At 40.5% G+C, this 26,491-nt stretch overlaps 1 protein-coding gene across 5 annotated transcripts in view; it reads right to left on the bottom strand.

Annotated features, from left to right (window-relative positions):
• The window catches only part of PEPD (peptidase D), a 144,235-nt gene that overhangs the window by 101,542 nt on the left and 16,202 nt on the right, over positions 1–26,491 (bottom strand). For all 5 annotated transcript variants that reach the window (XM_027663753.1, XM_027663754.1, XM_027663750.1 and 2 more), the window contains exons 4-7: positions 16,021–16,084; positions 13,451–13,498; positions 11,724–11,785; positions 4,848–4,892 (exon numbers count right to left, since the gene is read on the bottom strand). In XM_027663753.1, coding sequence (XP_027519554.1) covers positions 4,848–4,892; positions 11,724–11,785; positions 13,451–13,498; positions 16,021–16,084 — 219 coding nt within the window. The remainder of the gene's footprint in view (positions 1–4,847; positions 4,893–11,723; positions 11,786–13,450; positions 13,499–16,020; positions 16,085–26,491) is intronic.

The raw sequence follows: 26,491 nt of genomic DNA, 5'->3' as shown, positions 1-26,491 counted from the left end.
GTGCAAAAAATTACACAGGGATGGTAAAATCTGCTGAACATGGGTGAGGAAACAAATTTCTGCTTCTGTCTTTCAGCCCAGACGTAAAGAACAGTGGCCCAAATACATTCCAGTTAGAATGAGGCAGCAAAGGCTTATAGATTATTTTTTTTAAATCCTGTTCTTCGGAAGACTGCATGTGCTAGCAGGGTAATTTAATACTGGTTTGATGTGCCTTTATATTACTTTCAATATACAGTACATATCCCTGATCTGCAAGTGCCTGAAAAATAAGTTGTTTCATAATTCAGTTGTCTAATCTCTGTTGGAATCTGCTAGTAATACAAGTTAGTAACTGCTCCACAGCAAGTGTAAACAGTATTAAAACCCATTTTCCTTGACTTGGACATAAGGCTTCAGGGTTTAAGGTATTTATTTTAGATGACAATTTCTCAGGTATCTTTCTGAATACAGAAATCCATGCTCAGCCTCAGACACAGTTTTTATGCAATGCAACCCCTTCATTTACACAAGGTCAGGTAGTGAAATATTTTACAGAAGATGTTTAGTCATTCTGAGACCAACAAAACCCACTACCCAACCATTAGCAGGGAAGAGAGGGAGGATGTGCAATTGTGCAGGGAACATGATCACCTTCACCCTCCACTAGATACCAAAAAGCCACTGGTTACAGTGGTACTGTTGATGGAGTTCCCACAGCATGTCTGGGTAGTAGAAAGGCCTTTATTTCACCACCACCTCACTGCCCTGATGGTGTAAAAAGCAGCACTTCCCCAAGCCAGGTTTAAAGTAGTGCTGCCCAAGCACTTCAGGGCAACCTTGCAGGTGATGAGTGTCCACAGTTCTCATGATGTTTTCCCCCCCACTTCCAAAAGAAGGATAGGAAGAAAATCACACCTTTGTTCATGAACGTGAACTTCAACATTCTCTTAAAAACAGCTCTTGGACCAGTTACACACTTTGCATAAATGCATTAATATTTTAATGGGAACAAATCATTTCCAGGCTCCAGCTAATGCAACTATGAAAATGGACAGATTCAGCATGGAAGGCAGCCCTCAGACTAACAGGCACTCAGTGCAATCAAGTTGAAAGAGAAGCACAAGTCTCTGACTGTCAGGACCAGCCTAAATTTTCAGCTTTTTTTTTTTCCCCTCATTTTAGCACTGTAAACCCATTTCCTCTTCTTAATTCTCCTCTTTTGCACACATTTTGTGCTTTTATTTGCACTTGGCCATATGAGCAGCTGGTCTTTTCACACATGTCAGTCATCCAACAGGAGAGGGAAGCTTTAATATAAACAAGTATCACTTCAATCCTAAAATCGCATTTGGGCATTTTAAATGCCTGGATGCCAAATTTCATGCACAACCTAATCCAGTGGTCAGGAGCATACAGAATTTGAGGCAATTATGAAGCTGACACTCACCTAACTCAACTACATTTCCCTAAACTGGTGCTTTCCTCCAAGATACACAAATGTTTGCTTCTCTCTGTGCACTCTGCAGCCCTGATCACACAACCAGAAGTATTTGTTTCCAGTAATCAGCTCAGGGTTTTATCACACACCTTGTTTTGCTGTTTTTTAGTACATGTGCACAACCTTAATGGCTCCTGCCCGTGACATGCATGGAAAACATCTGGGAACATCCACTCCCCCTTGTCCTTCTGGAAATATTACATTTCTAGACCACCTAACAAGTGCAAATGATGCCCATGTAGACAGACTCCACAGTCCTGCCTTGTCTTCACCCTTTCCCACCTCTGCTGTTACCTTTCCACACTTTATTTATAGAAATTTCTCTTCCACAGTTGATATATTTATGCTCTTCTGCAAGGCACAACAACTTGCTGAGTTAAGATCAAATGCAAAGGAGAGGCATCACAGCACAATTCTGAAGCTCAGGTGCATGAACACCAAACACAGGAGTTCAAAAACATGTTAAGAGGTTTATAACATAGATAGAAAACCCTCTGAAAACACAAAAAGCATATGCACAGCTTTAAGACAGTAACACACAGATCACTTTCCCCAAAGAAATAATTACAGCTTTCCATCAAAGTAATACAAAATACAGAGCACATGAAATCTTCCAGTTATAACTATCCAATCCCATTTTCACTGGGGTTACAGGAAAATACAGTACAAATACAGGCACAAAAAGAGCTGCACATTGCTAAATGTTTACTTCTAGCAGCACCACAATTATGGTAGGCAGCCACTGGTAAAATACAGTACCAAAAGGCTATTTTGCTAAGTGCCAGTGTAGGAAAACCTCCTTCTGATAAATAGGGAGATAATTTCAACAAGTTTCATCTTCTGTTTGATAACATTTTCCTTTCAAAACGCTGTAATCAATACTTAGTGTATACATTTCACTATCAAATTTGACATGGAAGACCTTAAGTTTAAAATGAAAGTTTTTAAATCTGTTTGGAAACACATCCACTCAATAAAACTGGGGGGAAAAAAGAAAAGAAAAACCCTCTGCAAACTGCTGAAATCCAAAGGTCAAGTTCTTCTATGTTTTATCCTTAAGTTCCATGCCAAGTCAGAAAATGTTGAAATCTTGAAAAAGGATGAGTAAGCAAGGGAGGCAACAGATCCTTAATGACAAATGTTTCGCCCCTTGTCAGTATTGAACCATCTTTTTTTGCATTTTATTAGAGGATTGTATAATCCTGGTTCAGAAAGCTCAGCCATTTCATCTCTTGCTGGTGGTTTGACAGCAAGGCACGGAGGAGTTTTTCTGACAAGTACCATGTAAAACACAGTAGTTCAGAGCTTGCTGAATTTGAAATGATATGCATCCCTGCGAGCAGATGATTCAAAGGATGCAATTTCATACCCTAGAATACAACCCAAAAAATTTATCTTTCTAAAAGAAAATTTTTCTTTATTCTAAAAATATTATTGCTTGCCAAAGAAATTTTCTTGGGCAGTAACTTGACATTCCAAGGAGATTTCTGCTTTAGTAAGCTTTAATATACATAACCTGTCATTCACATATTGATTTCACCAGACACTTAAATCCTAACAACAGTCTTTAACATACTTCTGACTCAAAATGAAACGCACCAAACTCAATAAAACCTTTTAAAACACTTCTGAATGCAAATCTGAACTTTGGCTTCACTTAGGATTCCCTTTCCTTGAAAGCCAGGTGGAGGGAAGGTGCACACCAAGCATTCCTCTTCCCCAGGACTGCAGGGAGGACAAAGTCAGAAGTCCAGGCTGGCACTCACAATTCACTGAAGAGATGATTCTCTCTACCCCAGCTCCAAGTGCTGCCTTTCTACTGCCTCAGTGCTCCACCTCTCTCAGCACAACCTCCAGGGCATGGACCTCATGTTCATCTGTCCCTGAGCTTCCTGAAGATATAACCACCCATTCATTGAAACTACAGAGAAGAAAAGCTTATCTGGTGACACCTTGGTAAGGTGGATGGAAAGAGACTGAAAGCTAACTCAGGAACAAGTTTGCAGCCCTAATCCAAAGCCTTCTGCAGCTCAAACTGTCACCTGTCTCCCTTCTGTACTGCCGTAACTACAGAGCAAAGCTTGGAAGTCATACAGGACCCTCTTTAGGTCCCCTTCCTCATCCCTCTTCAAATCAGAAATCAATTCTAAAAGACAACTTCTTTGTTTAGGGAAAGGAAAGGTCCAAATTCTAGTAGGACAAAGTCAGTAAAGTTTAAAAATTAGCACCCCAAGTTTTCTGTGTTACAAAGCCCTCCCATTCCCCCTTACACTGGTGAGCAGGAGGAATAAGCCCCACTGCTACACAGCTCCAGGGCCATCCAGGACTCGGGGATGCAACAATGTCTACACAAAGTCTCTCCCCTTCCCACTTTCCTTTCAGAGCTTTACATGGAGCCAAGCAATGGAAAATGTCTGCAACAACAGAAATGTGACCTTTTAAAAATTCTACACCTTCTGAAACCACTCTGATGTTTGAAAAACATCTCCACAGTTTTCAGGTTGGAAATTAGCTGTAGATGAAGACAGCAGAAGATAGTTCTCTGTGTATGTACTAATAATAAACATTAAAAAGTATAAATGTAGTAGCATATAATACAATACAGTGATAGTGAGAGTGTACACTTGCCTTTTGTATTTTAAGATTTTAAGCTTATCTGTCTTAACTAAGGATTTGCTTTCTCATTTCTAGATTAATACACAAAAAAAAAAGCTTAGATAAAAACCTGTTTCATTAACAAAAATGTTCTTTCTTCAGTTAATTTCCTAAATGGAAAACTAGAAAGCCTTAGTTATGGAGCAGAGTCAGCAACACTGATCAAAAGAGGAAAACTAGTAAAATGCAGTAGTTTTGCACTTAGTCACACTCTAATTTGTCTATTCGAGACAGGCTACACCAGAATTCCCATAGAATTACAAAGTACGGTAACATGAATAATAATTCAACAAAATTAAGGCTGCTAAAATAAATCCTAGAGAAGTAATAACACCTAATTAAATACTAGCTGTTCAGACAGAGTTTTGATCTACCTTTGATTGCTGTTGCTAGAATATAAATAATCCTCAGTTCTTTTCCTATTCATACAAATTCATATTTACATGAATGTGACAACTCCTAACACATCCTTAAAAATGTGTGTCCAGGAACAATGTTACAGAAATGTTACAGAAATTTTTCGCTTTTGAATGCTGTTACTAGCCCTATTTTTACTTTTATACATTATTTCCACTCCATAACATGAAATCAGCTTAAAATTAAAACTCACATTGTAAAGTAGGAAGCTTCTGCAGAAGGAATCTCTCTGCAGCAATGGCACAATAAAAGCATGTTCAACGGTACTCAAAGAGGAAGGTTTTATGCTACTCACCATTCTGCAATTTCAGGATGAAGGATTTTGTTGTTCACATTAAATCTACAAAAAACCAAAAGACACCAATATTAAAAAAGCAGCCAGACACATGTGTTTGCTCTTTTTTTTTTTTAACTGTGTCTTCTCTGAGTCAGTAAAGTGAAAGCAAATATTGTATGGGAGTTCAGCATAGAGGAGACTGCACACACTCACCTTCACTGTATTTAGTTCTGAAACACACAAGAATAAATCAGACATGTAATTTTAAGGATGTGCAGAACCCAGAGTAACAGTATTTTTGAGACATACTTACTACCCTTCTTCCACCAGACTGACCTCCAAAGGTCCCTTCCAAATTATACTGTGATTTTAACTTTGCTCCTCCAACACCCTTCAATGAAATTAAACACAGGGAATTGCTGATTTTGGCCTTTGTTTTATGCCTTCCCATTTTTGTGTGCACAGAAGGTGGCATTTGATAAACAAGCTTGCTTAGAGGATGGGGAAAAGGAAAACAACTTCTCCATGTCTTTTCCAAGCCATACAAGAGGCAAAGCAGAAGCTTCCACCTCACCTTGGCCTCTAACACTTATTTGCTTTTCTGTTTATTTTCTACAATAAGCAATTAATGTATTCTTGGAACTATTTTGAGGTTCTCTAAACAATAATATTATAGTGGCCAATAGAGTAAGAAGCTGAGTAATTGGGTGGAACACAAATGGATTTTCAAACATTGTTCAAGGGGGTTTTCTGCTTACAATTTAAATGGCTGAGGAGTGTTCTGCATCAAGGATATTTTTGTCTGACTCAGGACTGTTGGCTCCTCAGTTACGGCTTTTAAGAGAATTAAAATGCTCCAAGGCTCCCAATAGTTCTTCAATAGCACGTTGTAAGGCAACAATTCATTTTCCCACATTTTTGAAGGAAAAATTAAATCTATTCCAGGTTATTAACCATTCTTTATACATCAGAAGGGACCAACTAAGCACAAATCCAATTTTAAAAATTATTTAGAAGTCACTTCTAATTGTACGAGGGTCTTCCTGCATCCTCAGAAAGCAGAAAACAACCCCTATGTTTCTCTTTTTCGGAAACAGATGCTCATAAACTTACAAAATCCTAATAAGGAGAAGGCTAATAGCTCTGTGTTCCTATCCAGGATACAAAACAAAAACTTATCAAAATATCCAACAAGGACAAGCTGTATGGTATTCAGCATTATGGGTATTAATGAGAAATCACTGTAAAGGCAACTCAGTACAAAAAGCCACCAGTCACAGAACAATGCATCATTATGGAATAAAATTGGTCACTTGGAAACAAGAAAGTATCTAAAGGGCACATTTTCAATTTAATCATCACCATCACAAAAATTATTACCTATGTACACCAATGTAGAAACGATTCTGGAATGGAAGAGACAGTAAACTACAAATTCTTACAGAGGAAAAGATATGAATGACATAGTAAAAATCAATCTACAAAATTTCTAACAACCCAAAAGCCTGAGCTCCCTGCCTGGCTGGAAAGCACACCAACTGACACCACCACAGAAAACCAAGACACAGAAGAATTAAGCTGCAGCTGTAACGACAGAAAGAAAACTTTCAATAATTGTCATCAGTCTGTCAGACAGAAAACAGATCAATGAAGGCAAGTGTAAGGAGACACTGCAGCACTGCAGAAAGCTCCAGCAACAGCTCTATACAAATAAGAGTAAACTATGGTTATTGTAAAGGAACAAAAGAAAATAAAGGGCAGGGAAGGGCAGTTACAGAAGGCAGCTGACTTGGACTCTGAAAATCCACATTTTGAGAACCTGACCAAGCATCAATGGATGAAATCCAAAGGAAATCAAATGAGCCAAACATGAACCTCACAACAGTGGACTACCTCATCTGAGCATAGGGAAATAGGGGAAAAATTGTACACTGGTGTAGGCTTATAATAGCTTAAATAACACTTCCAGAAAAGCCATTTCAGATGCAGAGATGCACCATCTGCATCGCAGTCCCTGGATTTGACCCTTCCTGGCCATAAAGGCTCTTCTTGAACTGTCTGTGTTGCCAGAAATGCAAGTTTTACCTGTTGGCTGGGACCACCTACTACGTGGCAACTCCTTAAAATCCTAGCTGCTGTCAACTTGGGAAGCTAATTAAACACACAGAGAGGCAGCAGGACTGAATCAGGAGGGTCCTGGGATGGAGGAGAGGTAGGAGGTCATCAGGCAAACACGTGAAAGACGGACTTTGTGATGCAGTGTCAGGAAGAAAACAAGATGTTAGACCTCCAGGACACACCAGCAATTCATATGTGGGAGAGAATCTATTTTGGGTCGCTTTTTCAGGGAGTTAATGATGGAACTGTCTCCGTCCCACTCAGCCTGTGGGTCCTGTGTGAGTGGCTGCAAGGCCTCCTGTTCACAGCTGTGAGATTTCTAAGGCAGGTGACTCAAATTATGCCTCACTTTGGTTACCCAATTAGTGCTCCCACTAAAACCACACCACTGCTCCCCCCTCCAGCTGGAAGCACAAAAGGCAAAGATCACGGGTTGAGATAAAAACAATTTACTGGGAACAGCAATGAGGTGAGAAAATGAACAGTTACAGCAGTAGTATTAATAACAAAAAGTATAAAACAAACAAATTATTTACATGGAAAAAACTCTGACAATAGACAAAATACTGGACCCTTCACATTTCTCCACTGGAAGGAACTCCTTCTCCTCCCAAGGGAGGGAGTGTTTCCCTGCCCCCAGCAAAGATGTGAGGTGGGACAGAATAAATCAGGGTCCTGGCCATGCCCCCTCCCTGCTATTGCAAAAAATTAACCCTGTCCTGGCCACAACCAGGACATTTACCCACAAGGCAGCTAAACAAACCACGTCCTAAAAGTTACTGCTTCCTCTCAAGGGGAAGAGCTTTTCACCATAAAGTACACGAACAGTGTTTAATTCACGTAATTTGTGCACAAACCCCCACATAAAATCACCCTACCTTGGCCTCCCAGCAAAGTTTTGATCTCACCAGACAGTAAACAACTTACTCTTACAAAACATGTACTGCCCTAATGTTAAGAGGATCACGCAGAGCAATTTAATTCCACATTTTTTCTGCAATTTGCAAATTGACAATACTTAGATGATGAGATATGTGGTCCTGAGGAAGAAAACAAATTGACATTTGCTACAGTTGCAATCTGTAACATATTAATGCTCCCATTTAATCAACACAGAACTAAGAAATAGTACACTTAAAGGCATGTCCAAATTGATTTCGTACTCAGTTGTCCTTTAACATGCAAGACAAATTCATTAGTTAAAAAAACCTGAGAAATCTACATCTCCTGTATAGTAGCACAGTATAATGAGACCTCTTTTTTGTCAGTTTAACAAGTACACTTTGTGTGTCTACAGTGATAAAAATCTAAAACACAATGTTAGAATTTTCTCCTCCTCCACATGGAGAGTCCTTTTCCTAATGACTGACTTCATTACCAGCATGAAAAAAGGCCATTTAAGTGGTCTTCACTGTCATACCCAACAAGTGCAGTTCTGAGGGAAAGGAATTCACTGCAAAACTTTAAATATTAGGTACAATTGCTTAAACTGTCCGTCATTTACATCAACTGATTCTGAGGGTGAAAAAACCCTGTCAACACAGTGAGTAACGATTTATTCAACAGTGTTTTAAAGTATATGGCACGGTACTGTTCAACCATACAGTATCAAAATCCATCTTCTGTGTGGTGAGTCACATCCTCCCAAAGCATTTTTACAAGGGCTACATAACTGACAAGATTAGACTAAAAAAATCCTGCCCATTTTCCAGTCTGAAAAACGGGTCTATGAATGAGGGAAGAAACCCGCAAACACAGAATTGACCTTTACTAGAAAACAGAAATATGTATTTCTAGAAAAGAAAGCATTAGAACTGCTTTGGAAATCTGCTTTCAGAAATCTCCAGATGATTAAGGCACCTGGAGCAAGAGACAGCAAGTCACTTCTGCAGGATTCCCAACAGCTGCAAACAAAGCTGACCTGGGGGGAGCTCCCAGGAACAGAGGGTTAGTGCAGGTCTCCTGTCCCAAGCCCCTGTCCCAGACTGGTCCCTCCACTGAACCTCACACGGTACCACCCTGTGCTGAGTGGGGCAACTCCCCACGTCCCACCGGTCTCCATCCGAGGGCAACACAGGAACTAATGAAAACCAAGACAGAATTCACTATTATGGGCTCTATAATCAGGATAAAATCAAGTTTGACTACTGCTAGCATGACAAAAATGACTTAGGGTTGATCTTCAGGGCACAGAAATAACCCACGACCACAAGCGTCATTTTGCCTCAAATGACTATTGATTACACTACAAAAATTAATCAAATAGCTTAGGCAATAATGTTCTAGAAGAAGTTCAAAAAGGCAGGGGAGCAACATCATTAGGGCAAGAAAAAGACAGCTTCTTGATAGAAGCCAAGGAACAGCCTGCAAAGAGAGGAAGATTCAGCTTTTTCAGGAAATTATACATTATTTCCAGTATTATCCATCACCAGAGAAAAACACCAAAAAACCCCCACACTGGGCCAAGTCAGCCTAGGAGAAAAAACACATATGGGAGCAGGAGGAACACAAAAGGGCCCTGGCAAGAAAATAGATCTTGGCCAGGCAGCCAGAAAACAGAAATGAACAGGGGCCCAGGAATAAAATAAGAGCATCTTCACCAGGGCAGAGCCAAGGACGGAGAGAGCCAGCAAGGAACAGCCACAGGCAGGAGGGAGGGAGGGCAGATTGAGGGAACACACTGCTCACTATAAACTCTGTGGGTTTAATCCCCTAGGAAACAACTGACACATCTAAAATACATGTTTCTATAAAGGAAAGATTCGCTACAGGAGAGGCGGAGAAGCGGGAATGCTGGAATTGGTTTGGGTCTGTGTTGAAAACAAATATAAAATGGACTGGTTTATACACACAGTTAGAAAAACCTGAGGAGAGCAGAGTTTAGAAGGAAGCTCTTCTCCTCCCCTGGACTCCTGATGGACCAAGCACACAGAGACATGACAGTCTGGGAGGAGACAGAAGCAGCATCAGGAAGATTAAGGGAAAGCAGGAGCAACACGTGGTTTGAGGGCATCTGTCAGATGAGGGGAGTTGATCCAACAACAAAATCAATCCATGTTCTTCCATACCATGAGCACTGGAGGAGAAGATACCAACCAGAGCTGTCAAAGGGAACAAAATGAATGACCTAGTGCCTAGGGGTGGAGAGGGCTGAGCATGTGCCAAGTCTCAGAGGAGAAGTGTCTGCTAAAAAGCTGGCAATCATCTCCAAAGAATGGAGAAGCACTCCTGGAGCACACCAACAGTGTCTTTGCTGCTAACCAGGAAGCCAGTGCTTAAACATCATTAATCCCTTTAAGTGTTGTAGGAGACATGCTATTAAAATCTCAAATCAAGTGCTAAATGGAGTGGCTTCCTAGCTTTATGTTGACTAGTGAATGTCTTACTAATTAAACTCTAGTGTTTAGTGAAATTCAGAGGGAAAAAAAGGGTTTTTTGGTACTTCAAACAGACCTTTGTACATCACTCCAATAAAGAATCACTGCTGGAGTTAATAACTGATTATATTTCAAGCAGAGGTGTCTCAGATAAAACTGGAGGTATTGCTCCACACAGACTTTGGAGTCCACCTGTACCTGGAGAGCACAAGATGACTATCTATGTGGTCAAAGCAACAGAACTCACACTGGTTGTAACAGCAGAACAGACACCAAACACTTATTAAAAGTATTAATGGAATTATGTATTATGGAATAGTTTACATTTAATTCACAAAAGATGTTTAAATGCCTGGCACCTTGGTCCTCAAAAAACCTTGACAGAACCATTAAGTTCCCATTCATGCTGTAGAGAGGAGAACAATGTTATTATGGAATCAGATTCCAGATCACTCGACACAGATGATCCCAGCAGAAATGCTTTCAGACTATACAAAGAGTGCCCAAACTTGCAGCAGGTTCTGTGCAGGACCATCTTCACTGCAGGATTAATGTGCTGCTGACAGAGGCGGAGAAAATACAGCAGGGTGAGTGGGACTCAAGGACCACAAAAAAAGGCCTCAACATCTCAGCACCAGTGTTTATTTTAACAGGCTTTTTAATGGGGGGGATGTGTTTCTTTTTTGCCATACATTTGAGCTAAAACAGAAAATGATCTCATTTTCAGATATCAGAACAGAACAGACAGTTGTATTTCATTACAAATTGAGCCCATCATCCTCACATCCCAGAGCAAGCTGTGATGTATTTTTATTTTCTGCCTTTTCAAAAGGCAGGAAGGCATTTTAAGCCCACTAGTAGCCAAACTTCATAAAAAGACAACATCAAGGGACACTAAAAGATCACAACTAGGCAGTGAAGTGATATTTTTTTGTAATTTCTGATTTTATTTTACACCAGTAATGCGACATCTTTTCAGAAGATTGTGCCTACCAGAATCCCCGATATCAAGCTTCACGTTGTGCAAGGAAGTCAGTAAGAGAAAGAAGCTATTCTTAAAGATTAATTTTTCTGAAATCTGAAAATCAAATATTTCAATCCCAAAAGTGGAAACGTACATATGAGGATGGGTCTATCTGGTTTTAAAGAGTTACAGCAAACACAGAAAAAGAGAAACATTGGATTAATTTAGATGGAAAAGAGATCAATAAAAACCCAAAAACTTCTCTATTTCAAGTCATTAGAAACATGTATCAAAATTTCTTTGGAAATAAAATGTTCAGCATCTGATCTGCCATTCAACATCCTGTCATTAGGAAAAAACATCATTTAATTTGAAATAAAATCAGTTCAACATAACCATGCAACAATTAGTGTATAAAAAAGCCTTGTCACTTACTGGCTGATGCCCTCAAATGAAGCTTCTTTGGAGATGTTTCCACTGTCAGTGTTAACACCACGCTGGGAGAAAAAAGATTTAAAAGGACCATGATTCTGAGCCAAACACAGGTATTTAAAATTTAAATCATGGGGAGAACCTGATTGCAGTAAGTCTTTAGGAAAACTTAACATAAGTTTACTTGAATCACTGTAAATACAAAGCCCCAGACTGTTTGTTCAAATGCAGTTCAATATAAGAAATAATCAGCTTCACAGAGATCACTGCAGAACTCCAGTCAGGATGTGCTGCTTAGGAAAAAGACAAGCTTTGATTTCTAATGCCCTTGTCTTGAGAGGGACCTGTGAGACCTTTATAATAATTATAAAGGGCAGGAGAATGAAAAACAGGTAAGGCTTCTTCTAAAGTAATTTCATTTTCAAATAAATTATTATGCCCTGCCTTAGCAATGCTTACTATTTAAATTTGCTTGCTGCTCCCCTACAGCTTTCCATTCAAGCAAGAAGCATAAGCAAGAGTATTTTGGCTGCTACACAGCAGAGGAACACTTCTGACATGTGCCTGGGAAACCCTGCAGAGCAGCATTCCAGGTCTGTACCTGGAATGAGGCCGCAGGAGGAGAGGACCAGCTTTCCATTCAGCCAGAGCAAAGGGAAGAGCTCTTCCCTTCTCTGAATACTTCTTCATGACAGTGGGAGCTGTGAAAGCCCCACAGCACCATCCTCTCAGCCAAAAATCATGTGACAATTCCTGATTACAACAGGACGCTCACAGAGCGATAACTACTCAACAACTCCATGGGCAGAAATGCACAGTAAGAAGCACAGGGTGGTCAAACCTTCCACTGCCCTCATTTCCCTTAAGGAACATGAAATTAAGCCATAGGGGCATCTTTTAAGTGTATGTATGTGTATACAAATACAAGTGAGAGAAAGACTAAAAACTATTTCGGGCCTCTGTCCTTAATAAAGAATTCAGAGCTCAGGTCATGTGACTTCTTGAGAAGGGATATTTATTAAGACTTCTATCTTGTCACTATTATGGGAAAAGAAATCCAGGAGCTGCCACTGCATTTGCTGTAAGGGAAAGCTCAGAGTCAAAAAATCATTTCTTATATATACTGGAGACAATAAAACAGATACTCTTAGTAGTGAAAGGTTTACAAAAAGTCTGTAAACAAGGAAAGCAACAGAGAGAGGTGACAGGGAAGAAGGAACTTGCAGTCTTTACCCCTACTCATTCATCCTTCTTCCAAAGAAATAAGCAAGCACCATTCAAAATACTTGGCAGGCATTTCATACTGTCTCCCTTCTCCCAGAAGTTGTTCTTACTAAACCATTCTATGTGGAAAAAGTATTCCCTGCATCCTTGTGGGATTCCCACAGGAAAGCCCAAAGATGCTTATGACATGATAGAGCAGCAGAAGAGGAAAAAGGAGTTTGGAGTCACTGTAGACAGGACCAGGAGCATGGCTGATGTTAGACAGGCTTGCCATGTTTTAGCAGAAAACCAATAAAGCTTTTGGGCAGACAGAATGAAGACTGGATGAGGCCACAGGTTACAAATCTTGAAATCATGGAGGGAGCAGAAGACTAAATTGTTATACACAGGTGGCCTCAAATTTGGCATGAGACTGGGAGGAAAAGAGAGGGAGAGACAGTGCAAAGCAATGCTAAATAAACTGATCTCCTTACTGAGGAAAATTTATTCATCTGAATATGACTTACCAAAGTGAGAAGCACAGCAGGTTTCTTCGAAGCCAAGACACTGGATATCTAAAAAGAAGTTTTAGATTACTGTTATTTTTCTTTTTTTTCTTCCTCATAATCACATTGATACCAATGTCATCAATATTCACTGTATAAAAAGTGAACAAGTTGCAAAGACAAAAATGTTCCCCTGATACCTTTCAAATATTGTATTACCTGAGACATGCAATAAGAGACAGCAGAATACAAATATTTAGACAAAAATGCAGTGATCAGGTTGATGGTGTCCTTTAAAGACATAAATACTAACTATACTTAAGTTTAAGTCTACTGTCATCATTAGGAAGACACAACATATGAGCCAAGAAAGTTGCAATGTCACACAGAAATATGGAACAACTGAGTACCCCCAACACACTACTGCATATAAAACACATATGCATTAATACTATTATGTTACAATGTGCTGAATGCTTAGCAATAAACATTTACTGTTAGTAATAAATTAGTCACCTTTTACTGACTAATCCTTTTATTAGGCTCCCTCAGTCTCCTTCAAACATTCACAAACTAAGAACAAAATCTTTGGGCTTGTAGAGAGCTGGGCTTGCAGAGCAGCTGCAAAAGGTGGGTACTGAACTCCACATTTCCTGAGGCAATGAACACCTGACATAATTCCACAGAGCACAGTTCTACCAACTTTAAACCAGTTTAATAGCACACTAATGATATTAACAAAAAAAGAAAGCACATGGCAGTGAGGTTTAAAAATATCGACTCCACCCTTTATTTTTTTGTTTCTTAATCTCACGAAACATCAGGATAACACACACTGGTTGGTTATTTGTTGATGTAAATCTATCCTATAAATAAGGCCCCTGGTGTCCTGATGGTGGCAAACCAATTCTTTGGTAAACCAGGCAAAAGTTATAAGAAAGAACCTTGGAGAGCTGAACAGTTTTGCTGCAAGCTCCAACAGCTTCTCACTTCAATACATATAGTCCAGGTGGAAAGGAGCCTTTATTTTTTAATTTTATTTGCTTGTCCACATAAAGAGCTCTTTTTTCCCATTAATGATGTTCTTAAGCAGTAAGGAAGCAGAGAATAGAACTGCACTTGTTGGATTCCAAATTTTGGATATGAGAAAAAGAAAACTGCTAGGTTTAAACAACAGCCTTGGGCTGACAGAGACTGGGAAAAAACCTTCATCTAGAGTCCAGATAAGGATCCATTGATGTCATGGGTTTGGAATGTCCTGCCCAAGCCCAGAGAAACCATGCCCTGATCTCATCAAACCTGTGCAGCAAACATTTGGGGTTTATCTCTCCCTTTGTGTTACCTGTTCCCCCCATGAAATCCCCCAAGATAAAGTAGAGTTTTTCCCATGAGGTAATTCCTAAGACCCCAAGATGTGTTAACTTGGGTTTTTCCCTTATGTTATCCTTGTGAAACCCCCCAATTTTAATAGAATGAATATGCAAACCCCCTGTTGAATATGTAAACCCTAAACCCTTTAAATATGAATTTGTGAGTCCAATAAAGCATTCCAGTTTTCTGCCTCCCCTGGCATCATCTTAGCTTCATTGACCTCTGCATGCAATAAAGACATTTGTTGATGGACAGTGACCCAAGACAACTAAGGTGACCCAAAAGAATGTGATTTCTAAAAATGAAACACGTATTTCCCACTTGCAATTTTCCCTGTCCGAGAGATGAGCATTGGAGTGCCTGCACTCCACACGACTCCAGCTCACACATGTCAAAAAGCAACCTCCCCACAGCTTCCTCCACTCCCAGCTCCTGGCATACAGATCAAACTTCACTTTGTAGCTGGACTCATTATGAAAATGAAATGAAACCTCCTCACAGCTGACAAGAGCAAAATTTTTGGTCTGAAGAGTCATAGTTAGTGCTCTGCAGGAACAGAAGTATCAGAGTTGTCTTCTTCAAGCTGCTCTCCATGAAAATCACCCACAGAGCCTGGCAGGAATACTGTCCTCGCCCTGCTGAGCCTTCCTACTAAAGGAAAGGTAGCTGTCCAGGTGCACAAGGATACCAACATCTGCTCAGAAATGAAATGACAAACCTAACTAAGCAAGGCACACTTGCACTTAGAAATGTGAATATATTTCCTTATTCAAGTAATAAGGTGATTCTACAGAAAATAAGAGTGAGGCAGGCAGCCTTTCCTCCCAGCTTTTTGGAGGCATAAAATAAAGGTAAGCTCCCAAGTCAGAGATAGGATGTGCAACCTCCTTGACAGCAATCTCCTCAAATCTGCAAGGCATTGCAAAAAATATATTTAGTGACAATTTCTGCTGGATAAAGACACAGACTGACGGGTCTCATCATGCCCAGAACACGTTTACGAGACTGCCTTTGGATTAAGAACTTTAAGGGCAGCCTTAAAAAAAAAAAATTTACAAGTGCTTTAAAGACAGGACATTTTCCAGTAAAGGCGGAGGGAGAGAAGGTCTCACTAAGTCAGGAGACATCCAGTAAGCAGAGGACTAAAATTAAGCCAAGTCATTGCCACTTATTGATTTTGTATTCACAGCAAAAAATACCTGGAGACACAGACAACTCACCTCGGTCACGTAGTGGGCTTCATCCACAGCATATTTTTTCTTGAAGAATTCAGGGGGGTGAATCCTTTGGAAAACAACAAAAGGAAACATTTGGATTTAGCTTTGCTGTTATATTTAATAAGGCCACATACAGAGAAATAATGTTCTATACTATCACAACAACAGCATCAGATATGAGGAATGTTTTAATAATCTTATCCTTGACTCCATTTCTCAAAATAGGAGGTTACACAGAAAGTTGCCACAGCTACAGAAATCAGTGTGCTTTAATCCAGTCCAGGCTTGATAGTTAGACTGTATGGTCTCTTCTGAATTAGAGGGTTTTTTTCCTGTTCTATGCAAGACAGTTTCATGAAGGATTTGTATGCAACTTCCAACCCACCAGACTCTGGAAGGATGTGGAAATAGCAAAAGACCAGTCTGCCCTATTTACATGCACAGAATGAACAAAACATTTCTTTTCTGCCCTGGTAACTGCTCTGAGCAGACTGAGGGCTATGAAGACATGGGCTCTGCTGCCTCTGCTCCTCAGGACACCAGAGACCTGCTCCTCTGACCCAACAGGGTGGGCACCTTCACATGTCCATGTCCAACTTTACATGTCCACGTCCAAACTAAATCTCCTCTGCTCTTTTCTCCCAGTATCCAACATTTAGATGTTTTTTCTAAATGCAAGCAGAGTGTGAAGGATCTGCCTGCAGTCAGTCCCTCCAGGGCTCTCCTCCAGCTCCCATACCAGCAGCTGTACTGTTGCTCATTCCTTCACTGGATGGTAGCAGCCAGTTATTCACGAGACTTCAGTCTCTGATTACAATCTCTATCTCCCCAAAACCGAAATAAATACAATCAGTGTAATTCTGAAAATGTAAACTCAAAAGGGAAAATAAAAACAAATAAAACAAAAACAAACAAAAACCAAACGAACGAAAATATAAAGAAAGAAAAAACCACCCGGCTTACATCCTTCCCCAGAGTAAAGGCTACTGGAGTTAAAAAACCATGGCTGGAAGAGCCAGAGTTTGGAGGGTCCTGTGCATTTTGCTTCCTGGGAGACAGCAGGAGAGTAAGAGGTATGCACAGGACAGAACCTTCAGGGGGGTAAACGCGAGACAAGAGCACAAGACTGATTGGGGAAAAAATACACGAGGCTGGAGGCCACAGAACATTCTAATCCTTGCAGTGAGGACCAGCAGAAGTGGTGGGACAGACAGCTCAGCACTCTCAGGAGGTGCTCCACCCCCCAGGCACTAGGTGCTCCACACCAAGGGCTGTGCTGTAGCTGCCAGCACTGCCAGGGGGTTGGAGCACTGGCTTATGTCTGTTTTTTCAGTCTTATGTGCTTATTTATCATTTACATTCCCTTATGCTCCAAAACAGTACTGGGCTGTGACATGAACAACAACATGAAAACCTTTATGGTGTTCTAAAGCAGTAAATCACAGATTTTTAAAAGTGTATTAATCTGTGAAAGTACTACTCAAAGGTAACACAAAAATATCTCATCATATGTTCCCTTTTTCAATGCTCCTTTTGTGGACTCTTCCCATCACTGACGGAGATTTCAAAGCAATTATCATTTATCTTTTCTCCCTGGCTAATTTCATATATAATTTAAAAAAATCACTACATCCTCTTATCTTTATATACTCTGCATATTATTGTTCCCTTACCTCCAACTTTTGCATATTCTGTTTCTCCTACAGGCATCTCCTTTTGCCCTCCTTCATTCCTCAGACACTGAAGTACTTAAATATTCCAGAAACATGACGAACAGATTTGGCACTTCCCGTTTTTGTTCTCTTTTACAGTCCAAATCAATTCATATGGTAGCAGAAGAATCCCAACTGTAAAACCAGCTAATGTATGGCCAACAGTAATTAATGGTAATGTATGCTCTTTAGAGCAATACCTCCAAAGCACCTTCTTATAATTAGCTGCATTGTTTGAATCACAGAACTGCTCATTGTAAAGTAAATATTTCCTAAAAGTATATGCACAAATGTGCTGGATTTTTTTTACTTCATTTAATGCAGTTAAAGTAAGAATAGGTCTCATTTTCCATCACTGCAGTAAGAAAACTTCTGTATTTTCACAAGCTGTTTTTCAACTTCTTTCTTCGTTGTTGTTGTTGCTAGTTGCCTCCTATAATTGTGTGGCCTGCAGCACACTTCTGCTACTTTAATTCTTGGGTTATGGTTAATATTAATCCATTCTATTACAGCTTTTATCCCTCCAACATCTCTTTTTATGTACATTACGACTCTTTTGAGGAACAAAAGTAGCTCATCATTCTTTCAAGGCTGAGGAATTTTTCTCTACTTTGAGAGAAAGAAAACAGCAGCTTCCCACAATCCTCCCTCCTCTCTCTCAGTTATTAAACTAGGGCATCTTCTAGATACTTTCAACTCCATCACACCTAATGACAAGCTGCCACAATTCCCAGATGTGCATCTCCCTGCTCATCTTCTCCTTGCTATCTCTCAGAAGTTGGCAAGACTTTTAGCACGTAGAGAGCCAGACTTCTCAGCTCCTCTCTGAAGCACTCACAGCTCTGCCTCACTTTTTTTATACAGCCTTTAGCACCTCCAACTAGATGGTAAAATAAATTCATGTACACTTCCCACAAACTACCATCCCACGGGAGCCACCACACTCCAGTGATGGAGCTGCCTCTCCCACTGGGAAGATTTCTGCTAAGCCCAACCCTACTGCAGAACCACACAGGTGCAAGGAAAAAGTGCCTGTGGGAGTCTATGTTGGAGCTGAAAAATTCTGTGCTGTCACATGGAGAAAAGCAAACTAAAAGCTCAGGGAGAAAGAGAAGCAAAAGAGGTGATTCTTCCCTTCTCCTCTGCTCAGGTGAGACCCCACCTGCAGTGCTGCCTCCAGCTCTGGGGTCCCCAGCACAGGGAGGACTTTGGCCTTCCAGTACTTGAATGGAGCCTTCAAGAAAGATGGAGAGGGACTGTTGACAAGGGCCTGGAGGGACAGGACAAGGGGGAATGGCTTCACACTGACAGAGGGCAGGGTTAGATGGGATATTAGGAAGAAATTCTTTGTGAGGGTGGGGAGGCCCTGGCACAGGTTGCCCAGAGAAGCTGTGGCTGCCTCACCCCTGGAAGTGTCCAAGGCCAGACTGAATGGATCTCTGAGCAACCTGGGATAGTGGAAGGTGTCCCTGCCCATGGCAGGGAGGTTGGAATGGGATGATCTTTACAGTCCCTCCCAACCCAAGCCATTCTATGATTCTGTCATCCTCGGTGGAACTTTTACACAATCTCTCCAGTCTCTTCAATTTTTTCCCCAGTTTAGTGGGGCTCAATGAAAGATAATTATGCACAACATGGTAGTTACTGTAAAAAAGTACCAGCACAGGGTTCCTTAGCAGATACAGGACTTAGTACCCATTTGTATCCAATTTAAATGCAAAACAGGCTAAAGTCTAGCACTGATTGTCATTGTCACAGGGTACCTTCCACAAAATGCTCACTGGCATCATGCAAATCAGATGTTACATTCAGTTATGATAATTTCAGGTACATCTGATACTTCCCAGACATGAGGAGTACTTCTCTCTACAAATGACTCTCAAGAAGCCAGAGGAAGTTAATTGGTCACAATTTTTAGGTTTGGCTTTGTCTTTTGTAACGCTGTTATGGGCTGCCAGTTTCAGAATTCTGATTAATCACTGCAGAGACTACACACAAAAAACCCCACAGCAAGTCATAAATTAATTAGAAGGATTACCCAAGTGGAAGATATCCCAGATATTATTGAATCATGTCTCCTTACCTACCAAAAAATAAACACCAACCCTTTTGTAAACAGATGTGAATAGAAGCAATGACCTAATTTTTACAGGCTTTGGGCAGGGGGTGGGGGATGTGCAAAATTGTTGAGATTCCCTGATGACATAAGTTGACAAAAACCCACAGACAATAATGCACTTCAGCCCCAAAAAGGCTCAATATCCTTTCCTATAGTTTTGTAACTCCAGCCAAGCAAATACCAGTGTTAGTTAGAAATGGCAACAGTTAGCTTCCAGAATGGCAGGAGTCATCATTTTATCTTAGTATGGAAATAAGCAGCTCCAAACTCCTGGGACACCATTGTGCCTAAGTATGAATGCCCAACCCTCCAGGCAAAAATGTGGCATCTCAGCATTTATGGCCATTAGAAAGAAAACATAAGAGTCCAGCACTGCTATTTATTTACAAAGTCCTCGTTTTTCTCACTTTCAGCCACAAAGGGCCCCTTAAACAAGAGACTGACTCTAGTTTATCACTTACAATTCATCACAATTTCCAGTGAAAAAGCTTGTGTTATGTTGGCTTAAACATCAGAGCTATTTACATTTTTCTGATGTCTCCCATGGAACTCTTCTGTCTTCCAAGTTTTTCTACCCCCTCTGGTTCACCTGCTTGCTGTCTTACTCTCAAGATTTTCATGGAGATTGGGAAATGCTGAAAATGGCCTAAAGATGTGAAGCTACATTTTAAGGAGAAGATCTGAATTCTGGTGCATTGTCCTGTTTTAACAGCTATGGTGTTATTAAAGCACCAAATACTGAAGATTCATCCTTCAAAGATAACAAGTGACAATTTCATTTTAAACAAAATTCTACTGAGGTAGCAATGGGGAAAAAGAGGTAAAGGAGCAGCAGCAATATTTTCAGTGTAAAAATACAGTGTGAAATGTTAAGTCAGGCAGTAAAGTAATACCTCACAGTAGCTGTACTTCATTTCCCTTAAACACATTGATCCAACACAAAAACCCCTAGCAAAAGAGTAAGGGAACATAGCTTTAAAACCAGTAATCAGAAATCCCAGTCAGTCAGCCTCCTCAGTGAAAACTTCCAAGTTTAGAATAAACTTGTCCATTTGGATGAACTAAATTCACAGTGGTACATGATGGCATGTTTAAAAACCAAGATGCTTCACCCAATCACAACCAAATCCCACCAGTGCAGATTTTGGCAGACCACAGCATTATGACTGGTTCCACTTTGATGTGATCCTCAGAGAGGAATGCAATACTGACTCCTCTGTTTATCCATCAGTAAGATGAACAGCTCTGACAGCCTATCTGTAAATACAACAAGAAATATATTTTGAAGTTTTTATATAGCTGGACAAAATTCAAATCTCAATTTCTTTGCAGTATTTTATCAACCATGTTGTGTTTCCACTTTAAACCAAATAAAAACTTAGTCTCATTGTCTAAAATAATTTTAAACCTGTTGTTCATTACACTGCACAAAAATTCATAACACAAATCTTAGGAGATTTGTACAAATTTGACATTACTGCAAGAATTCCATGAAGAAACATTTCTTTATATTCTAAAGGACTCTGGAGCAATAGCCTTGTAATACCAACATGATAAAAGAGTGTTCTAGTTTTCAAAACTACATTCAGAAGAGAGGTAAAAATGAGATGGATCTAAATCACAAATGCCAAAGAAAAACTGTGAACAGAATTTATAACAGCTGATTCCTGAAAGAAACACATCTCAGCCAACTGCTAATATATTTGCAGCCTAATTGCTGATATACATTCATAGGGATATGCTTTCATTTGCATCTAAATGTTCTTCCAAACTTCAATATATATAACAACTTTTTCCTACTGGTTGCTTTGTATTTCCATTTTTTAATGCTTCTAGGACAGATTTTCAGGTTTTTTAGCTTTTACATTGGATCAGCTCTAAAATGAAATTCAGCTTTTCCTGAAGTAGTCCAATTTAGCTTTCTTCAGCGTTTCAGCTGGAGTTCCTAATTCAAGATTACGTATCTTACTGCACAGCCTTAAATGTAAAATTATTTCTGTTGGGGAAAAAAAAATCTAAATGGTATGTTCATTACAAAAATTAGACAAATTATACACCTTTAATGTTAAGATTTGAATGGTTTCACAGAACTCCTTAAGTCCTCACATCTGGCCTTGTTTGTGTTTTGAAGCTATTCTGGAAGAAGGATGTCTTACTCCACTGTTACATATAAAAGAAAGCAATAGGTGTAGCCTAACATAAGCACCAACATGAGGTAACTGTTCTGCAAGATGAAATGATCAGTTAATACCACACAGCACAGAGAACAAAGCAATATTCCAGGCTGGCTGACCATACATGCTATCAGTGAACTTATATTAGGGCCAAATAATGTGAATTACCTACAGTTTCTAAGCACTGTATGTGGCCTTAGCTAAAAAAAAAAAAAATCAGCATTAATTTAATGTATTTTTTAAAGGATCAGTATGAATCCTGAAATAAAAGTCAACAACCATTTTGAGGAACTCCTGGTATGTCAGGAAGGAAGACAGCAAGTACTGACAAAAAGCAACATGCCATGCTAAAGACTGTCTCCTGCAATTAAGATACACAAGCCTTGATCCACAAGTCTTATTGTCTTTTGGATCCACAGCTCCTGGCAGTTACCAGAGAGTGATGTTCTCACAAGCAGTAATTAAAAGTAAGAATTAACAGAGTTGGAACAATAACAGAATAGACCAATGTCAGACTCTAACCATGACAAACTCTAGAGTGAGACAGTTCTACACAATAATGTTCAGGGTACAATGCTCTCCTAAAAGGTCCTGCAAATATTATTGCCCAAAATACATGAAAAACTGTCCAAGCTTGTCTCACAAAATCAGGAGAGGAAGATTCTTGATGCAGTGAGACAGAAAAGATAAAACCAGCGAACTTCACAGTAAACCTTTCTGCTCTACAGGGAAACAACAGTATTGGTTCCTCCACTCAAGCCTGACTTTCACATTCAGAGTTAACAGATATAAAACACCACTTTACAGCAAACTCACTTTGTCTTGAGCAAATTAAGTGCCCACATTACCCTGCACATAGTGCCTGTACATGGAACTGCAGCAGGCACACCCTGCCAGCAAGTCACTGCATGAGTTACATCACATTTTTCCTCACTTACATGAGGGAAAGCACATGCACAAGGAGTAAATTGGACAAGCGTGTTCTTTGGCAATTGAAGTTCTACATAGTCAACAACTCATTTCTCAGGCCTTGCTAGAATGAGCTGAAAGCAGAGTACACATTCCAGAGAGATTGCAAACACAGAATAACAACCTGGGCAAAATTGGGAGCAGATGAATAGAAATACATCACCAAATGTAGAGATGAAAGAGGAAAAGGGATACAAAAGCAATGTTTTAATGCTGTCAGAGATTCACCAATACACTCCCTCCTCATTGCAATATCATCAAGTTAACAGATGGCAAAGCATTAACCCAACAAGAGGGTGTAGAGAACTGCTAGGAAGAACAACACAGCACACTTTGCAAGATACCAGCAGATGTTCCTGACCTTGTCCCAAAAAAACACCAAATCCAAAGGGATTTCACTATCTCAAAAAAGAATTTTAAAAGGCATCAAGGTAGATTTAAAACAAAACAGTACTAATGGGCTTGCTGGTATCACAGACTGCCTTCAGCACTGTTTTGATTACCTTAATGCTACTCCCTTTCCTTATTTCTCTAGATTACTGTTACAGTCTTTGAAAGACAGGACTACCCACACACATGTAAATTCAGACTCCTTGCTCCTTTTAATACAGTCCGAAGTAAGATAGATTTTGAGAAAATAATAGACTTCAAAAAAAAAAAAAAAATCAAGTTGAAGATGACAACTTAGCTGATTTGACTGGAAAACACAACCAGGGCTGTAACTGAAGCCCCATCTAGCCAAGGGACAGACCAGCAGAGTCACAGGCACGAGGCTGGACACAGGCTGCTCGGTATGTGATCCTGGACTTCCCAGTGCTACACCCAGATCATGCAGAAGCAGAATAACTCCGAGGCTGCTGGACTTGGGAAATCAGAAATAAAGTATTGAGGAGAATCTCACAGTTATTCCTCATAAAAGCCAAGCACTGACCTACCTATTTCATCTCCTTCAAACATACAGTCTCACTGCTCCTGCTCAGCTATTCCCATCACAGGCATTCCCAAAAGATGAAAAGTTCTTTAGGTTTTCTGTAAATTCTACCTCAAGAGGCAGTGCCTCAATTAGACATTTAAGAGATACTATCAAGAGCTATCCAACAAAACCACAGAAAATTTGCAGTTGGTAACCTCTCCTTTATTTCTCTCTGCAAATAAAATTCTTCCTTGGAGACAGAAAGAACTGTAACTAAGGAAATGTTTATACACTGAAATCCCTGAAAGATTTCTTGTAGCATAAGACTGCTGACAAACACTCATTAGAAAGCACTCTTCCCAAAAAAAAAGAGCACAAAAAGAATTGTAGTGGTTAAGAAGTATAATTTCTGGGTCACTATATAATGAGTGTTCCACTCAAACACTGGCCTCAATTTATGCTTCTTAACAAACTTACACACTTAATCTGTCAATAGCAGATGTTCCTCTTCTACTTTGGAAAAACACCAGCTCTGGGGGAAAAACGAGCAATATTTTATGCCCCACACATAAAAGCACTGTAGCATTGAAGCTCTGGAATGTGTGCAGCACGTCCCACAGCTCCCATATTAATGGGTATTAGAATGAGAGAAAGCAGTACTGGTGTTTACATCAGCATTAGATGACCCAAACAGCTTTAAGAAGGGAATGATAATATTCCCATTTTACAACTTGAAAGGAAAGCTAAACCACAAAGAAATTAAGTGAACTTGACACAAGGACTCACAGAATTCCCCCATGCACACAGTGCCTGATCCACTGTGTCACATTGTCCCTGCAAGACAAAGCAGCCCCTGACATCCCTCAGGACTGGGGTCAAGGCCACCCGCTCAAACCCCCAGAGTTCCAGCCAGGGGGACACAGCAACAAAACACAACCTGCCTGCTCCTCACTCACACTCAGCTCTTAAGAAGCATTAATATTAATGATACGCTTCCCCATCATTTTCACAAAACACTTGGGTTTGTTTTTCTCCTTTTGTGTGTTTCTCAACAGACCACACTCTTTCAGAGTCCTTCCTGAGCATACAGAGAGGTCACAGGGAATAAAAACCTCAGGAAACAGTTAACAACAAGACCTAAGAACGTGGAATTTTAAAAGTACAAGAATAGAGGCACCACTGTAGGTTTTCCTCTTGAGATTTTTTTCACTGAAGTGCCTTCTCAAATCCAGGCCAACAAGAACCAGAGAGTTCTGCCCTCAGAGTGGGCAGTGTGGAGGTGCAGAGCCTTGTCAGAGCACTGCTGGAAAACCCCCACGGACATTTCTTTTGCTGCAGCTTCCTACCAGCAGCAGCTGAGTCCTCGGAGAAAAAATACACGGCACATCTGATCGAAAGAAAACGTGGATTCTCTGATATTTCAAAACGTTATCAGGAGCTCATATCACTGAACTCAGGACTCCTGGTAGCGCCTTAAATAAAGTATAAAATTAGAAATGCTTGGTAGGGTTTATCAGCATTCCCTGTGACACCACAGGAATGGGATGTGCATATCTCATGCTGTGGTTTGAAGCCACATCCGGATATTAAAAAGCTCTGGTGCAGCATCATCAAGCAGGTTTGCTCAGTGCTGGATCTGCTCTCAGTGTGCCTGAATCAAAAAGAGGAGAGGAAAAAGAAGCACTTTTAACACTTACAAAAACATCAACTGGTGCATCCAGTTAACACTGTATGCTGGTAGAGGTTGCAAATCAATGGACTGATACAAATTACTATTATGGTTTAAAGCCTTCTCAACAATAAATAAGAAACTTAAGCAGCTAGAAACCACAGATTTATAAAAATAATTACTGAAGTAAAAGTCACAGAAAAAACAATACACATTCAGCCCAGACCAGGCAAGGCTGGTGGACTATGAGAATACTGGGACAATGACTCTGCAATAGCTTCCTCTAAACAGCTCTGCTCAAATTTGAGAAGTCAGAGCATTTGAGCAGTGCTGTTCAGAGGAAACGATCATCAGTAAAGTGGCAAATGCAATCCAGGCATTAATTATTGTGAAACAGTAATTTTTTTCCATGGAGAAATCGGGCAGTGGCCCATGGGAACCTCACCAGGTTTAACAAGACCAAGCGCTGGTGCTGCTCCGGGGTCAGGGCAGCCCCCGGGATCAATCCAGGCTGGGGATGAACAGATGGAGCAGCCCTGGGGAGAAGGACCTGGGGGTGCTGGTGGGGGAGAGGCTGGACATGGTCCAGCCCAGAAACCCCCATGCCCTGGGCTGATCCCACAGCATGGGCAGCAGGGCAGGGGGGATTCTGCCCCTCTGCCCCTCAGGTGAGACCCCCCTGCAGAGCTGCTCCAGCCCTGGGGAACAGCACAGCAAGGACATGGAGCTGCTGCAGAGAGTCCAGAGGAGGCCACAAAGATGATCAGAGGGCTGGAGCAGCTCTGCTGGGAGGAAAGGCTGGGAGAGCTGGGATTGTTCAGCCTGGAGAGGAGAAGCTTTGGGGTGACCTAATTGTGGCCTTCCAGGACCTGAAGAAGCTGACAGGAAAGATGGGAGAGACAATATTCACAAGGGCCT

The sequence above is a fragment of the Corapipo altera genome, unplaced genomic scaffold (genome assembly GCF_003945725.1).
Source record: "Corapipo altera isolate COAL_440 unplaced genomic scaffold, ASM394572v1 140b, whole genome shotgun sequence".
In the NCBI taxonomy this organism is placed as follows: Eukaryota; Metazoa; Chordata; class Aves; order Passeriformes; family Pipridae; genus Corapipo; species Corapipo altera.
Note: the sequence above shows the minus strand (reverse complement) of the source record. Positions and strands in the feature narration are given on the sequence as shown.